The following is a 17,955-nucleotide window of genomic DNA, read 5'->3' as shown; positions in this document are numbered from 1 at the left end:
CTTAATTCCTGGAGGCATGGCCTGGCATTCGATTGGCTTGTAAGGGAGACGCCCAGCCCAGTTAGGTAGGCAATCGGCAAAAGCACGCGGGAGAGGCTGGTTTCTTGAAACTTTGGCTTATTGGATCAGAGGCGGCCTTGTGATGGCTCTGCCTCGGTTGATGTTTCTTTTGGCGACGGTGGCGGCAGCAGCAGCAGCTGCTGCTAATTCTCGTTCCCTGTGGGAATCGCTTGCTGGTTTACAACCGGGGACTGAGGATGCGCGGCAGGCAGCGGCGGTGCGGGAGCTGTTGGAGCGGCTGCTGGGCCCTCGGGCTGCTTCCGACTTCTCAGTGTCGGTCAACCGGTCTTTGGCCGGGCCCGGCGGGCTCGACACATACCGACTGAGCTCGGGGGCGGCGCTGGGCGTTGTAAATGTAGCTGGATCCAGCGGGGTGGCCGCCGCCTCGGGAGCCTACAGCTACCTAAAGGACTACTGCGGTTGTCACGTCTCCTGGTCCGGGACGCAGCTCCGACTGCCGGATAGTCTGCCGCCGGTACCCACCGAGATCATCGTCACCAGCCCCAACAGGTGATTCGTTGTTGGAGGCGGAAAGCAAAGGATCTTGCGTTTCCTCTGTTTGCTACTACTGTACAAGCAGGGGCACATCCGGTTTCAATCTTAGCACGTGGGAAGTTTTTTTTAAGTGTATCTGAGCATGTCTGGAAAACAGAGCTCTATTCCAATTAAGTTTGCCTTTTTTAATGGGCTTGAAACTGAGCTTTTAAACAGCTTCACGTAAAAATGAAATCCAGCAGGTGCAGCTTTTCTTGGCGTGGAAAGAAAAGTGACTGGGAAAGATGTACTTGTTGAATTTCTGATTGTTAAGTTGTTGTTTAAGATACAGAGTACCTATTCATAAGCAAGGTAGGAATCCTAGCTCCGGGTATGTGGAACACATGAAGTAAGGGACAGGGGGGAGAAGTGCCTCTGAATGCACAAAGTGACCTGACCCTCCACTGGTACATCTCTGCTAACCCTTTGAAAACCAAGGGTGGCTAGAAGGGGCTTCTAGGTAAGAAGCTATGATTTCCAAGAATGCTTTTATTTTAGAAATTATGTACAAAACTTCAGATTTGGAAAGGGGGAAATTACTTATCTCCGTTTTGACATAAATACTGCTGTGCTTTCCAAGGGCCTACTTCACAGGGGTCATTGGGGTTCCAGATGCTGCTTCTTTCAAACAACCTGTATGTGTTTTTTAAAAAAACTTAGGAACATAGGCAGCTGCCTTATACATAGGTCTATGTAGCTCAGTATTGTCTACACTGACTGGCAGCAGCCCTCCAGGGCTTCATATGGGGCATTCTCAGTGCTAACTGGAGATGCAGGAGATTTAATCTGGGAACTTTTGTGGGCAAAGCAAATGCTCTACCACTGTGCTACAGCCCTTCCTCAACTTCACCTTGCCCATCTACAAAACCACCCTTTAGGTAACGTTTTCAGTTGACTAATGATGCAGATATAAGGCAGGGGGGATCACACAACTCTTTGCTTTGTTTCTGGCTACTAAATGTGAAAGAGAATATTGCATGCTGCTTGCAGAAAATACGTGGAGCTGCTGATTGAATTTTTTAGAAAGAAAGGCATGTGGCCCAATCCACTTCAGGACACAGGTGGCAACTGTGTGTGTTTGAGTGCTCCTGCCCCAAATTTTAAAAAAAGTCCTCCCCATGGAAAATGCTTTCTTCCTTCAAATCCCAGCTCAGAAGTCCATCATTTCCCATTGTGCTTATGGCTTAACCCCTTAGTCCTCATTCCCTACTAAAAAAAAAGAAGCCTAAGTATGTGTAGTTGTATTTGCTTGTACTCATTCCTTGTTATCTAGTATCTTTTCCTTCCTCTGTTGTTTTTCATATTATCTGCCCTTTTCTAAATTTATTATTATTATTAACAATAATAATAAATATAGCACTTCAGGGTGCTGGAAGTACTTCACATACATGATCTTAGTAATCATTACAACAACTCTGTAAGGTAGGTCAGGATTATTATCCCCTTAGAGTGAAAGGCTGAAGCTGTGAAAGAGTGGCTTGAGTAAGGTCACTTAATGGGTTCATGGCAGAAGTGAGGATTTTTAACTGGTGACTTTCTGGTTCACAGTTCATAGCCACCACCCAATATTAGCTCTCAGTAGGGGGGGTTCGCACACACACACACCCGCCAAATCACATCAAGGAGTCATGGCGCCTTTCCACTTAGCCCTGCCCCCGATGGTTAACCTGTTAACTATGGGGGGAGGCTGTGGGTGGTGCACGTGTTGTGATTAACCACCACAACTGTATACTGCTGGCATGTGTACTTTCAACAGGGGACTAGGGTTCATTTAACTCCCCCTCCATCTTGCATTTAGATTAGGGATGGGGAACTTGGTGCCCTCCAGATGTTGGAGTACCCCATTATCCCTGACCAAGGACCATGCTGGCAGGGGCTGATGTGAGTGCAGAGTCCAATAACATCTGGAGAGCCACAGGTTCCTTATCTCTGATTTATTAGTTCCTTAAGGCAGGGATCCATCTCTTCCTTAATGATGTTATGTAAAATGTAATGCTTATGGATGCTTATAAATAGTTTTTTAAAACCCTGTACTATTGCCCTGGAGAAGTCTTGGGGAAAATGTGCTACCACTCTACCTCATTTTCTTTTTCTGGAAAGGAAGAACAGTCATAAGTCACACTCAAACCACGAGGGATTTGGTAGCTGCCTTAAAAAAAAAAATCTTTGCCGTTTCTAATGGGGTCATTACTAAAACCTAACTATGTAGTACTTCATGTTCTCAAGAACTGCCCAGAATTTTTTTAAGGCCTTGACCACAACCAATCTTAGAGACCACCTTGGTGTGCACACACCCAAAATATGAAGCATAGTTTGTAAAGACTCCTAAGAAAGGGGGAGTAAGAAAGTTTGTAAAGAGGCCTAAGAAAGGGGGAGAATATACAGTTCTGTGTATAGCCTATAGTTCCCTGTTAGCTGGGGATTTGTAATGTTTCAAGATGGATTGACCTAACCTGGGATGGGGTAGGAAGGAATCCTTTCCCCCATTCATAGGATATTCTGTACATTACCCAGCATGTTTTTAATAGTAGTGGTAAGCAAATTCTGATAATGATAGTGGGGCAGGGGGCATAGAGTACGCTGCCAAACAGATATGGGGGGCCAGTTCACCCCTTTTCTTTCTGCTGCTTTTGACTGGGTTCAACAGTTCCATCTGTGCAGTTGTGCTCCTTGGGTGTTGGATGTCGCGTCAATCTGTCAGTCTCGCTCTTTCAAAGATCAGCTCAATTAATCCTCGCACTTTTTGTGAATGTAGGGGGAGTTGAGGGGAGATGACCTGGGGACTCATTAGAGGACTTGTCCCTTGGTTTGTAGGTAGACAAAGGTCCTGGCAAGAATAGAGAGGTTGGCAGGGTGAGGAGAGGCTTTGTGTGACTTTATCGTTTGTGCCACATGAAACAGCAGATGCTGATGACGTGTCAGTCTTGAGAGCCTGTAGAAGAGCTGGGGGGAGCTCTAAAAGAGCTTCAACTCAAGGGCTTGGCATTGTGAGCAGAGGCTTCTAATCTCAAGCGCTTGGACTGATTATAACAATATGGTTTACATAACACGCTCGCCACCGTGGACTACAACTGTGTGTGTATCATCGCTCTAGCACTTCAGCCACTCAGTTCTATGAACTTTTAGACAAAATAAAATCAGGATGGAGCATTTGCAAGGGTCCTTCTCCTGCGGGTGTTTGTGCATTACAGAGTTGCATTGACACAGTACCTCTGTGCACTTTCAAGAGCAGCTGCCTTATGCAAGGCCTTGCTCAAGTAAGGACAGACAAATCTGTCTTTTTTTTATTTTTCCAACCTTAAGTTCAGTTCACCCCCATTTCCACATCAGTTTGCATATTTTTCTTTTAAAACTCTGCATGAAAATTCCATATGCATTTGGGGTATCTTTCTCCTAATTCTTATGCATTTTGGGGTGCAATTTTGCTTAATGTATTTTATTTATTTATTACATTTGTATCCCGCCTTTCTTTTCATAATAGAAACCCAAGGCGGCTTACATATGATGCCCAGGCAGTCTCCCATCCAGGCACTGACCAGACCTGACCTGCTTAGCTTCAGCAGAGAGCTGGCTTATGTGCCTTCAGGCCATAGCCTGGGACCGTACTCAGTTTTTCAAGCAATTTTCCCTAATATAATGTAGTTTTATATGTTGTTTTCACTAATACCTGCAGTTTTGGTATGCTTTTTGGTTGGTGGACTGCATCACAAAATTCAGAGAAGTGCAAATCTTAAAGTGTAGTTGTATTTCAGTTCACTTATTGGTTCAGGAAATAAGAACTAGGTAGGTTTGCATTAAAATGAAAACAGAGTGAATTTTCTCCACCATCCTTATCAGGTGTGGGTAAGGGGAGAGTGTTGTAACACTAAGCACAACTATATCTACGTCTGCAGGATCAAGCCCTCTCCATCGTCCTCCCTCCCTAGCCTTGCTCTCATGCAGTCGCCAACCATGACAGAGACTGTTGAACAACCAAAGCACAAACAAAATCTGCTTAAAAGGAGGAAAATGCATTTTTAAAAGGTGGAGTTCTGCAATCTTTAAATTATGCAAGTTTGCTTCTTTTTTTTGTCTAGTTTATGCCAGTATTGATTCTTAGTAGCTTTCACCTTCTGCCAATCTTGGCCTTTGCTTTCCCTTAACTACTTGCAATCCTTCTTAAGACTCTCCTCCCAGTTCCTGCTATTTTAGGAAGTGTTGCCCACACACTTGAATGAATTTGCAAAACTGCCTTGAGATGTTGGGAGTCTGTTGTACCTCTCCTTTTTTTTGATCCCTCCTATGCTTACCTACCTATCTGCATTATGTTACTCTCCTGCCTTCTTCCCCACCCCAAGAACATGGCTACCATGAGGATTTTCTGGACCCAGTGCACTATATGTGGATTTAGCCCTCTGACCCATTCATAAAAGAGGACACAAATTCTCATATGCTTTGTGTTGTATGCAAATTTGTCTTCTCTTTTGTAGGTGGAGGGCCTAAAAATACATCCGTGACCACACATGTAATGAAATGTTTGACAGAATGTGAACAGGTGAAGTTCTTCCTGTAATTGTATTTCCATGCTAGAAAATACTTAACCTGTTGAATTTCTGCCTGCTGCACAACTGTTAAAGGTACAGCAATTTTGCTTTTCCCCATTGCCAACCCTAAACCAAAACCTAGGCTGCAATTCTGTACACACTTAACTGGGAAAAAGCCCCATTAAAACCAAAAAGGCTTACTTCTGAAGTAGAGTTGTATACCATTGTACTGTAAGTTAACTGTACAGTGTATTCTTAATGAGTGCTGAAATGCCTAAGCATCTTAGCAAAGTTTTCACATTTTGCATTATCCAGGGGGGAAGGGAAATTCTTTAACATCCACCCATATTTATAGTAGTATTTTCAGAAAATAACTTTTAGGGACCATCTGAACTCAAGCGATCCCACCACAGGAAAAATGCATCTTGGTTATTATTGGAAAAGGCAGGGCAAACTATGGAGATTTCAAGGAGTAGAAAATGAGAGAGGAGCAGAAAAAGCGCACCGAAAGGGAGTGGAAAACAGCAACTCTTCAGAACCCCAGGGCTATTGCCTGGTGTCCAAGCAACTCACTCATCAGTCAACTCTGACTTCACCCATTAGCTAAAAACACTGAGAGGTGGAAGCAGCCAGGCTGGCTCATCTCACAGAAATTGCTTAGAAGGGTACCTGCACATTTTGCTCCATAAGTTTGTTTGTAGGAGGGCGAGAGACTTAGGGTGCAATCCAACTCAAGAGAAGCCGGCATAAGTTGTGCTAGAGCAAAAGAAGCCAGTGTAAAGTTCCATCTCATTCAGTTGCCTTTAAAGAGTCTCTGGGTTGGTTGAATGCCGGCTCAGCCGTTGTGCACAGAGGCCAGAAAGTAAAAGCCTGCTCTCCCAAATACCACTACTGGGGAGTATGCCCTCTCCATTGACTTCTACTGCAATTATTTTCTTAGACTGACCTTTTTCCCAGTGTAACTTTTCCCTGAATTGGAACCTGCGGGAGCACTCCTAACACAAGTTGGATGTGGCCTAAGCCCCCTCACCTCAGCCCCTCCCTGACACCCCCCCAACACACCCCTTTTTAATGGCTTATGTCGGTTTACACCAGCTCCGCTTGCGCTGGTCTTGGCTGAGCCAGCTGGGTCCTGGCTGAGCCCCGGCTGAGGGACTTACGGTGGCTGAGCCCAGCTGAGCTGGGACCCAGCTGGCTCAGCTGGAGATTTGCTACATCCAACTCCCCTCAGCCCAGCATAAATGGAAGTTGGATTGTGCCCTTTTTTACAGTCCCCTGCTGGCTGTAAACCCGATACATCAGTAACCCCTGTGCTCACCTCTTGGCAGCCCTACCCAAGAAACTCTGGTAACAGTAGTTCTGCCAAAAGAGGCAGCCATCTCTGAGAAAGATTCATAATTTGGTAGGAATTGCAGGTCGGTGGCAATGGTTGGGAATCTAAAATGAATAGTGTCTTAATAAAGGTTTTAATGTTATACCAAGGTGTAAAATGTCCCAAAGGAGTAAGGAAACTTTCAGTTTCATCAGAACTCTTATTCAGGCTAGATGTTAAGCAAAACAAGCAAGAAATGTTGTTGGGCATGATAAAAAAAAATCCCAGGTAAGATGGAGTGGATGAGTTATTATGCAGACTGCATTAAATGTTAGGGCAAAAAAAACACCTTTGGTTCCACCCAAAGCTTACGAAAACTGCAGTTTCCCAGAGTTCCTTGGAGGAAAGGCAGAGTACTCTTTAAAAATGTTTCAGAAATAATAGTGCTGAAAGTGACCCCAATAGCCATCCAGGTTACCCCCTACCGCAAAGGAAGCTTTACTATCCACCTGTGCAAGCCTAGCCACAGTATGCCTCAAGCAGAGAGTACAGGTGCATTGCAGAAAATATGTGTTGGTAGCAAATGGCTCCAGAGGTCTTGAGCAAGTGAGCCAAGTCGCTCACTTCAGAGGAATGCAACTTGCAAGTGCTCAAAAGTTCTCTTGTTCTTTCTCCCAAGATTCCGCTTCTATCAAAATGTCTGCACCCAGAGCTACTCATACGTGTGGTGGAACTGGGAGCGTTGGGAACAGGAGATTGACTGGATGGCCCTTCACGGCATCAACATTGCACTGGCATTTACCGGGCAGGAGGCCATCTGGCAGCGGGTGGAGTATCTCCTTTAAAAAAAAATTGGCTGCAACAATATTTTAATACTACTTTTCAGACAAAAAATATCTCCCAAAGCAGCTAATGGCAGTTAAAGTTCAATAACCCCCCCTTCTTTATTTCCAGGTATATTTGTCCCTGGGCCTGAACCAGTCAGAAATTGACGAGTATTTCACTGGGCCAGCATTTCTGGCTTGGAACCGGATGGGGAACCTGCATACTTGGGCAGGGCCACTCCCTCTCTCATGGCACTTGAAGCAACTCTACTTACAGGTACCTGTTGTGATGGTGGCACTAGGCTTATCTTTATCATGGAGGGTAAGGCTATCAAAGGTTACCCAAAGTCATGTTGGGTATGTTGATCCTCCCAGCTTTTGGGAATCAAACGTGGGGAGAGTGCTGTTGCACTCAGGTCATGCTTGTGGACTTCTCACAGGCATCTGGTTGGTCACTGTGAGAACCGGATGCTAGACAAGATAGGCCTTTGCCTGACCCAGCAGGCCTCTTCTTTATGTTCTTATGCCAGTGCTCTGCCAGTTGGGGTGTTTCATAAAAGGCAGCCAAAATAATCAAAGGGGTGGAGCGGCTCTCTTAGGAGGACAGGTTACAGAATTTGAGGTTTTTAGTTTAGAGAAAAAGAAGAGACATGGCAGAGGTGTATAAAACTGGGCATTGTGTGGAGAAAGCAGATAGAAAGAAATTTGTCTCCCTCTCAACGCTAGAGCTTGGGGGACATCCAGTGAAGCTGAATGTTGGAAGATTCAGGACAGACAGAAGAAAGTCGTTCTTCACACAGCGGCAGCTCATAGTTAAACTGTGGAGTCCACTCCCACGAGATGTGGTGATGGCCACCAACTTAGATGGCTTTAAAAGAGGATTAGACAAATTCATGGATGATAAGTCTATCAGTGGCTACCAGCCACAATAGCAATGTTCTGCCTCCACTGTCAGAGGGTGTACGCCTCTGAGTGCCAGTTGCTGGGACTCACACGTAGGGAGAGTGCTCTTGCCCTCAGGTCCTGCTTTCTGGCTTCCTACAGGCATCTGGTTGGCCACTTGAGAACAGGATGCTGGACTAAATGGGCCGCTGACCTTGATCCAGCAGGGCGTGTCTTATGTCCTTTATGTTCTGTTTACTTTGCTCATTCTTGCTTTTTGAACTTGTGTTTTCCTTCAGTGTTCCTCAATCAGTATTGAGGATTGGGCTCCAATGGGAGAAAATGAGGGATAAACAAACAAACAAACAAGACAGAAAGCTCCACCGCTGTCCCAGTCCGCTTCAAGGTGGAAGAAGCTGATGTGAAATGCTAATAAAGGGCTAGATGAGGGCAGCCATGTCTGTTTAATCACATATGTGGCCCATTCAGTTATAAAGTGGGGTTTGGGAAACTAAAAGCTGTATTTTTTGCCTGTGGGTCTAACAGTGGTTTCAGAAGAGGAATTTGGGAGTGGGGGCTGCTGAGATTCAATAAAGTACAAGGAGGAAAGGTTTAAGTCAGGATCGAGAAAACTGATGTTATTGGAGTACAAATTCCTCGCACACACACACCAGCCTTCTCTCGAGTCTAAGCTAATTGGCGGCCCGCACGGCTTCATTTGAATCCAAATAAAACTTAGGTGATCACATCATGAATTTTCAGCATCACGTGTAGTTTGGCTGACAGAATCCACAATGCCCTGCCTAAAACGTGTCTCTTCCTGTGGAACTAATAGTTGGGGACAGCGGGAACAGGCCTCGTTACACTGCTCCATCCTGCCCTCTTTATTTTCCCAGTATAGGATCCTGGAGAGAATGCGGTCGCTGGGAATGTTGACAGTGCTGCCTGCCTTTTCTGGACACATCCCCCGTGGCATTTTAAGGTAAAAGTTAGTCATGCTTTGCATGTGAGAAAGAAGTATGGTTGGGATAGGAACATAGCAAACTGCATTATACCAAGTCAAACCATTGCTCCAGCTACGTAAGTATTTTCTGCACCACGTGTGGGGAGCTTTGGCTCACCAGGCCTCCCAGTTTGGCCCACCAGGCCGTTTTCCCTAGGCCCTGCCCATCCTAACACTCAGACTCACCTGGTGTTATATGATGTCAGGCACAGGATGGGTAAAGCCATGGCTTCAAAGGAACAATTGGGAGCTTTAGAGTGTGCTCCTCATTGTTCCTTTGCAAGTGTGGCATGCATTCAGCGCTCTTTAAATTTAGTGCCAAATGCAAACTGCACTGTTGGAATTGGATTGGCTCGGGAACGCCAATTGGGAGCTCTCAAGCAGATCTGATGTCTGCCAAAAGCAACACGACTTGCATTTGGCACTGTTTAAATTGGCACCGAATGTACAACGCGCTGCTTTCGGCCAGGGTGGGATCCACCTGCCTTCATATGATATTGGGTGATTGACAAGTAAGCAGCCCCATCGCCGTTGTCAGGTGTGGCCCTTGGAGGGTTAGCCACAATGTGATCTGTCCCTCTGGCTGAAAATGGTTCCCTGCCCTGGTCTACACAGACTGGCAGTGGCTCTTTTCAAACAGGAGCCTCTCCCCTCCCTATGTGGAGATCCTGGAGATTAAACCTGGGACCTTCTAGAATGTGAAGCATATGCCTCCTACTGAGCTATGGCATTTTCTCATGAGAAGTGAGAGAAGCTGCGGCCCAAGAATGAAGCATTTTGGAGAAGCTGAGTAAGAGGGCATGTGTGTTTAAAGCAAATGTTGGAATTAGCAAGAGAGAACTCCCAGGTAAGAATTCAGGACTAAGTGAAATAATAACAAGGGCCTCTGAGCCTCTGCAGAGTGTATTTCTCCTTCCTGCTGCAGCCATATCTCTTGCATCCGTGATCAGAAGGTAAGGAGGGTATGGCTGATCGTGAAATCATTACAGAAGAGTGATGAAGGGTATGCAATTGGAGTAGGATGGCAGAGGGGAGAAAGGTGGGACCCAGGAAGTGGCCTTCTACCAAGTCTAGCACGGTATTGTCTACAATGACTGGCAGCAGCTGTCCATGGTTTCAGGCAGGGTTCTCTCCCAGCCCTAACTGGAGAGGCTGGGGATTTAATGTAGGCTCTTCTGTTCTGCCACTGAGTTGTGACCCTTTCCAACCACAGGGGTGATTCTGGCACAACCCTGAAGGTGGGGCATTTCCCTCCCCCCATTTTGTGCCCTTCAAACCAGGGGTAGCCAATGTGGCCCTCTTCAGATGTTGGTGGAGTCCAACTCCCATCAGCCCCAGGCAGCAGCATGGTCAATGGTCAGGGATGATGGGAGTAGTAGTCCAGCTACATCTGGAGGGCACCATGCTGGTTACCCCTGCATTAGAATTTCTTCTTTTAATCTTGATTCTAAGCCCTCTGGCAGAAACAGTAGCACACGGAGCACACAATCAATGTGAAACAGTAATGAGCGCTACAATTCCTTCCTGGGTTTCTTTTCCACCTTGTAGGGTTTTCCCCTGGGTCAATGCCACGCAGCTAGGGAGCTGGAGTCACTTTGACTGTACCTACTCCTGTGCCCACCTCCTGTCGCCTGAAGATCCCATGTTCCAGGTCATCGGGACCCTCTTCCTAAAAGAACTGATCAAGGAGTTTGGTACAGATCACATGTACAGCGCCGACACCTTCAATGAGATGCGCCCACTCTCATCAGATCCTGCCTACCTGTCCAAGGTCACCGCAGCTGTCTTCCGCTCCATGACGGGAGGTAGGACGGAATGGGGTCTCTTGATGTTCCTGCCCCCAAGACAAAGATATACATGTTGTTCCTCCAGGCACCTCTAGTCTGTATACCTTTAGCCCACATTTGGGTAACTTTGTAACTTGGAAGGGTGGTAGCAGGCTGAAGGAGCCTCTCTCTTGCAGAGAATTTTGCCTAGTGGCTAGTGCGTGGAAAGGGCTGTGAAAAGTATGGACTTTAAAAGAAAACTTATTCAGCATCAAAGCAACTAGAATTCTGCACCATGAATAAGTTATCTAAATGAAGGAGATGTCTGCTTCTGTGACTATGTGTGGCTAGGAGTTGCTTTGTGGAGAGGGAAGTTTGAGCTCTTCTGCTTCGGCTTTTTCCCCACCCCACCCCTTTGAAAAAAAATCTTTAGGAGAGGCCATAATGCAACATCCCTGTGCAGTAGGCTAAGATGAGAGATGGTGACTTGTCATTGACCACCAGATTTTGTGGCAGGGTAGAGACTTGAAACCCAGATTTTCTCAGCTGACCCCATCCATTGCCTCAGATTACGTCTCTCAGATTATGTTTATTTGATGCACTAGACGAGACACAGCTTTTTGCTGTAGGGTTAATCCTAGGAATTGTTATTCTGTGAGTATTGGGTCTCCAACTGAGAATTTGGCACCAGAAGACTACATATCCCAGGGTTCCTTGCATCAGGAAGCCTCCCACCCTTCCTTTCAAAGGAGTCCAGGATGGCAAACAAATAAGCGATAAAACATCTAAAAACAGTCTCAATACGGATGTAGATGCGGAAAGATCTCTACTTACAAGGCTTGTTAAAAGAGGACGGTCTTCAGTAGGTACCAAAAAGACAACAGAGATGGCACCTGTTTAATATTTAAAGTGGGGGGGAATTCTGAAGGGTAGATACTACAGTGCTAAAGGCCCAATTCCTATATAATGTGGAACGGATCTCCTGATAAGATGGTATCTGATCAATTGAGTATATAAAGGGTGAGACAATCTTTCAGGAATATAAAATTTAAATTATAATCTGTCCTCAATAAATGAAAAGAGTATAGGATTTAAGTGCATTACAGGTTTGTAAACAGAAGTAACAGTGTGCACCTATAATCTTTTGTGTCGTTTTGCACTAATTGGCTATGCCTCTTCCCCACAGCTGACCCCAGTGCCATATGGTTGATGCAAGGGTGGCTTTTCCAACACCAGCCTGACTTTTGGCAGCCAGCCCAAGTCCGTGCCCTCCTGCAGGGCGTGCCCCTTGGCAGGATGGTGGTACTAGATCTCTTTGCCGAATCCAAGCCTGTCTATAATTGGACAGAGTCTTTTTATGGGCAGCCCTTCATCTGGTGCATGCTTCACAACTTTGGTGGGAACCATGGGCTTTTTGGCACAGTGGAGAGTATCAACTGGGGCCCTTTTGTAGCCCGAGACTTTATCAATTCCACCATGGTGGGCATTGGTCTGACCCCCGAAGGTACTGAGCAGAACGACATGATGTACGAGCTTATGACAGATCTAGGTTGGTGCAGGGAGCCAGTGAATCTTCAGCAGTGGGTGGCCAAGTATGCCACACAACGCTACGGGGCCAGGAATGCTGAGGCGACAGCGGCCTGGCAGTTGCTGCTCCAGAGCGTCTACAATTGCTCAGGGCTTTGCATCAACCACAACCGCAGTCCACTCGTGCACCGTCCTTCCTTCCGGATGACCACGGACCTTTGGTACAACCAGAGTGATGTCTACGAAGCCTGGCGGCTGTTGCTAAGCTCAGCCAGTGCACTTGGGGCCAGCCGCACCTTCTGCTATGACCTGGTGGATGTGACGCGTCAAGCTATGCAACAGCTAGTGAGCCAGTATTACTTGGAGATCAAGCAGGCTTTCCAGAACCGCATGTTGTCCCGCCTCCTAACGGCTGGTGGCATTCTGGTGTACGACCTGCTCCCGGAACTAGACAGTCTCCTGTCCAGCAGTGGACACTTTTTGCTGGGGTGCTGGCTGGAAGCTGCCCACTTGATGGCCACTAGTGACCGTGAGGCAGAGCAGTATGATCTTAATGTGCGGAACCAGCTCACGCTCTGGGGGCCTAATGGCAACATCTTGGACTATGCCAATAAGCAATTTGGAGGGCTGGTGCTGGACTACTATGGGGTGCGCTGGAGCCTCTTTGTTTCCACCTTGGTGGAGTGCCTCAATGCTGGGATACCCTTCCACCAGAACCACTTCAACCAAGCTGTTTTCCAAGTAGAGAGGGGATTTATCTACAATGGGAAACACTACCCATCCAGGGCTGTTGGCAACACACTGGAGATAGCCAGAAAGATATTTCTCAAGTATTATCCTGCTGCCATGCATGTTCCTGAGGATGTTCACGAGGCCTTATGATACAGCTCCCTGCCCAAAGACCATCCACATCCCAACCCTCTTCCCTCCATGCAGCCAGTGGCTTGTAGACCACATACAGCCTCCCCAAAGAGATTTTTGTAGGAACTCCCTCCAAAAATTATATATATATATATATATATATATATATATATATATATATATATATATATATATATATATATAATTAAATTAAAATTAAATTTAAAAAACAAATGCTATGATGCCAAAAGTTTTTTGTGGGCCTGCCAAGGCTTCCAATTTTTTTTAAATATTTTTTTAAAAATAAAAATAATGGACTGCTCCAATAGGTACTTCAAAGCGATAGTCTGATAACAAAAGATTTTTCTGACACCTCCAAAGTCCCACCAATTGTCGTTTTTAAAATACAGTATACATATACATAAATATATTTACTGACCACTCCTGTGGATCCCCTGCTGTGATTCTGTGATGCCAAAAAGGTTCTTGTGACCCCAGCAAGACCCCCCCAAATACATCCTTTAAATATATATTTAAAAAATTGGTCATGCTCACATTGATATGTGGCCCCTGGTGGGTTGCCAATGGGTCAGTATGGCCCTTGCCCTGAAAAAGGTCAGCCACCTTTGTCATACGCTATCCTAATGCCACTGAAGCTTGCGTGGGTTGTCCTGCCCACCCCCAAGCAGACTTTGATGCACTAGAAAGGAAATTGCTCCAGATGTCTTCCACAAGCAAACCACATTTGAAGCATTTAAGAGACGAGATGCGATGGCAGGGAACCTGTGGCCCTCCAAAGCTTGTTGGATTACAGCTTCCAGCATTCCTGATCATTGGCCATGATTGCTGGGGCTGATGGGAGTTGGAGTCCAACCACATCTAGAGGGCCACAGGTTCCTTGCCACTGGGCAAGAGGATCGTTGAAGGGACTTGAGACCAAAAAGCTAGATGTGGTTTCTCACTGTCCCTATAGGGATAAATGCTCAAGAGTTAAGGCACTTTGATGGCTGTAGTTTAGTTTAGTTTACTGAATTTTTTTTAGATGCCTTTTTCTAAAAAAAAAAAAAAAAAAGACCAGACAAGACATGAGGCACTTTCACAACAGATTTATTGCTTAGTTGTTGTTTTATATGCCTTCAAGTCGATTACGGTGACCCTATGAATCTTTTGCATATATTCATAGGGTTTTCATGGTATTCAGAGGTGGTTTACCATTGCCTTCCTCTAAGCCTATGGCACCTGGTTTTCCCAGGCGGTCTCCCATCTTAGTCAGGGCTGACCCTGCTTAGCTTCCAAGATCAGATGAGATCAGGCGTGTTCAGGATAGTATGACCATAGGATTTATTGCTTACTGGGATCCATTTGCTGGTCTAAGGGATAAGCTTAACCTGAGGTAAGGAGGCAGTTAGGCACAAGCCTGTTATGTGGGACTCCCTTTTCCTCCAGGATGGCTTTCCAAGATGAGCAAGAACCGACTGGGTGGGGAGGGAAGAGGCTGATTTACCTTGGGAAATAGAATGGGCCTCACCAGAATAACCTGGAGTAACACTGTCATTCTGGAATCATGGGGGCAGTCTTGGTGTAGGATACTGCCTAGTACCAAAGGCGTTGACTTGCTTCTTCCTCAGGAACTTGGGGGCTGGAAAGGGAGGAGGGAGGTGGCAATGAAAGATGGAAACTGGTTCCCCTCCAGTGGGCTTTGTGGGTAGAAGGCCAAAATCAGGCCAGCTGACGCAGGCTTTCTTCTGGGTTCGTCTTTTCTACTAACAATGAAACTAATGCCAACCATAAATATTTCTTTTCTTGCTTTACATTGATATCCTTCTTCCACTGTGGAAGCAAAAGTGGCCATATATGTGGCTTCCAGGTAATCACTCACCCAGGCACCAACCAGATCCAGACCTGCTTAGTTTCAGCAAGGCTATAGCTTCATGTGCCTTCAGGCCATTCCCTTTTGCCTAAAGAGAGTTCTCTTATTCTGCCTATCTTAACTTGGCTTAGTGCCTTATCTGTCCCTGGGTGACTAAGAGGTATGTTTACATATGTATGTATATATTTTATTCACAAAGATGCTTGATCTATGTAAATATTTCTGGTTTAATATCGGTATAAAATGTGCCCTCTTGTGGTGAAAGAGAGGCAATAATGAGGATTCGGTGTACTTTTACACTTTATTAAAAAGGCAACCTGAGTTCTGTAACCTGTAGAAATTATGTAACTATGCAAACTAACAAGTTACACAGACTTGCTGTTTTTTGGGGGGGGGTTGCTTCTTTTTTTGCACTGTGGAAAATGAAAAATGGTAGGTGACTTGGAGCCAGCCTCCACTAGGAAAAAAACAAACTGGGGTGTGAGTGAGCAGGAGAGGAACCTTGAGGTTGTACTGCAGCCTTCAAGCCTTTCTGTATGGATTTCAGAACTCTTCCTAGGACACAACCTGTCTCCAGGTCACACCCCTCATCAGCCCTGCCCCAAACCCCTCAGGTGTTTAGCTGTAACAATGTGTTACGACACGTGTTCTTGGGAACCTGGGTGTGTGAACATGTGTCCCATGAAGCACACCTCCTTGAGAGGAGGGGGATCTTTTGCTAGGGATAAAACAAGTGCTTTGCCCTGAAATGTGCCTAAATGGTGCGTGTATAACCCAAGAAATGCAGGTCCAAACCAGACTAAAGCAAAGCTTTCTTTTATTGAAAGAAAAAAGAGAAGAATAGCATTACAAAATTACTGGGTGCGTGGCAGCATTAATCATTAATATCCTAACCCATTCATAACTTTAAACTAAAGAGATTAAAGGACCGTATTACTATAAGGAGTGACAGGTAGGAGAAATTTACCTACCCTAGGCCCAGGAGTGGGCAGTGGAATACAGCTGAACTGATGTAGAAGAGCTCTGGCCCAAAACCAGGAATGAATCCGTTTGCCTCAGGCATGTGCCGAGACACAAAATCCCGTCCTGGTTCTGTCCCAGCAGTCCTGCATTGCGTTATTTGAGAGCATAGTTACACGTGTTGGAGCTCAGATCACCATTATCCCCCTCCCTGGGTCTCAAGCCTCTCTTTAAAAAGACACTTTTTCTCTCTCACCCTATGTTGCAAAGGAGCGGTCTGGGTATGAGGTGATTTTGTGTGTGAGTATGCATGCATGTTTCTAGCTGACACTGAGAAACTCAGGCTACTTTCTAATGATTTGAACAATGGGATAATTCTGCTAGGCGTGAGGGAAGTCTGCCAAGGAGAAGATAACATTTATTCCAGTTGCTCTTGGTTATTTTTGTGCCCACAGGATGGCTTTGATCTGTCCCTTTTCACAGTTCCTCGGGATTGCACAACGAGTCATACAAGGGATGTGGGGTGGGAATTCTGCTCAGGGGCCTTGTATCTCCTGGGTTCCACTTGAACCAAAATGAGGTTAGCCAAGCAGTCTTAACACTCCTCCTGTTGAAAAAATCTGAATATACTTATGCAGATGTCTTTTCACCCCTTATGTCCTTCTGTTCTGTCCTGAACTTTTATGCTTTCTTCCATCTGGCATAACTGTGCCATTTGGGACAGGATCCATCTTACAAGGGCCATTAAGATGACCAAAAAATCTTGAAACATTAGAATCACCACAATAAGGTGTATTAAAAAGTTTAAACTTCCTTTTGCTCATCCACTCCAGCCTAGCAGTGCGTCCCACCATTTGTGTGTCCCTATCTGTTTAATTTTGGCTGCTATGTTGGTGATGTCATAGTGTTCATGTGTTATCTGGAGTGTGGCTTGCTTTCCCAATTGTTTCACTGCTTCTAATTGTTTCTGCAAAATAGGGTGGAAAAGTAACTGTTGGAGATCAGTGAGGCCATAACCTAATGCAATGGGTCGGAGGATTTGAACAAATTTGGATTAACTAATATTCCCTGAATGGTCCATACTGAGACCTTAAATGAAAAATCGCATCCTACTATCCTGTTGATAGGTTCTGTCATTTTACTTATTTCTTTAGTGCTATAATGTAATTTGTTGGCTAATATTTCAATATTGGTGCCATCCAAAAAGGCAGCTCCAGTACCCAACCACCCTGATAAATCCTGCTTATTTCTTCCCCCATTCTCCCCCTCCCATAATCTAACCCAATTGTTCCATGCCCTATTACTAATCTCTAAATAGGAGGCACAGACCAGGAATTCCTTTGCAATGTTTAATTTCTCAAATGAGACTACAGCTTCCTTGAGTGCTGTCCCTGGCATTATCAATAATTGCTGGGGGTGATTCAATTTTATCACGTGAGATTCTATAAGGGTTTTTTCCAAATGGCTTAATTCATTTACTTTTTCAATACGGGGATTAAGTGTTACGATTTTTTTAAATGATAAACCTATTTCCAGCCTATAAAACCCTGGGGTGCTATATTTCTCAATAACAGAAACATAACCTATTGACCTAAAAGGAATGTGATATTGTCCATAATGGCAGTACTTTTCCTGGATAGGAATTATCCAGTCTGGAGGACTGACAGTGTGTATTTTTGTTACATTCATAAGTCCATTGAACCACTTCCAGTCTGTTATAGTTCTGGGATATTCTTGCCCAGTTGATGAGATCAGGACAAGAGCCAGTTTATCGGTGGGTCTAAGTGACCATAAAAATCAATAAAATATTGCAAACTTCTTCATGTATCATTT

General features: G+C 45.3%; 1 protein-coding gene and 1 pseudogene across 1 annotated transcript; one reads left to right on the top strand and one right to left on the bottom strand.

The window, feature by feature from the left end:
* On the top strand, positions 1-17,941 carry NAGLU (N-acetyl-alpha-glucosaminidase). The gene is made up of 6 exons (XM_061590814.1): positions 1-570; positions 7,109-7,256; positions 7,384-7,530; positions 9,032-9,117; positions 10,687-10,943; positions 12,091-17,941. The coding sequence occupies exons 1-6, from the start codon at positions 143-145 to the stop codon at positions 13,311-13,313; spliced, it is 2,289 nt and encodes a 762-aa protein (XP_061446798.1). The 5' UTR covers positions 1-142; the 3' UTR covers positions 13,314-17,941.
* LOC133368105 (5S ribosomal RNA) lies at positions 14,520-14,632 on the bottom strand (annotated as a pseudogene).
* Positions 17,942-17,955: the final 14 nt, after the last annotated feature.

This window comes from Rhineura floridana, chromosome 11, assembly GCF_030035675.1.
Source record: "Rhineura floridana isolate rRhiFlo1 chromosome 11, rRhiFlo1.hap2, whole genome shotgun sequence".
Lineage (NCBI taxonomy): Eukaryota > Metazoa > Chordata > Lepidosauria > Squamata > Rhineuridae > Rhineura > Rhineura floridana.
The sequence above is the reverse complement of the archived record's forward strand: the minus strand, read 5'-3'. Positions and strand labels throughout refer to the sequence as shown.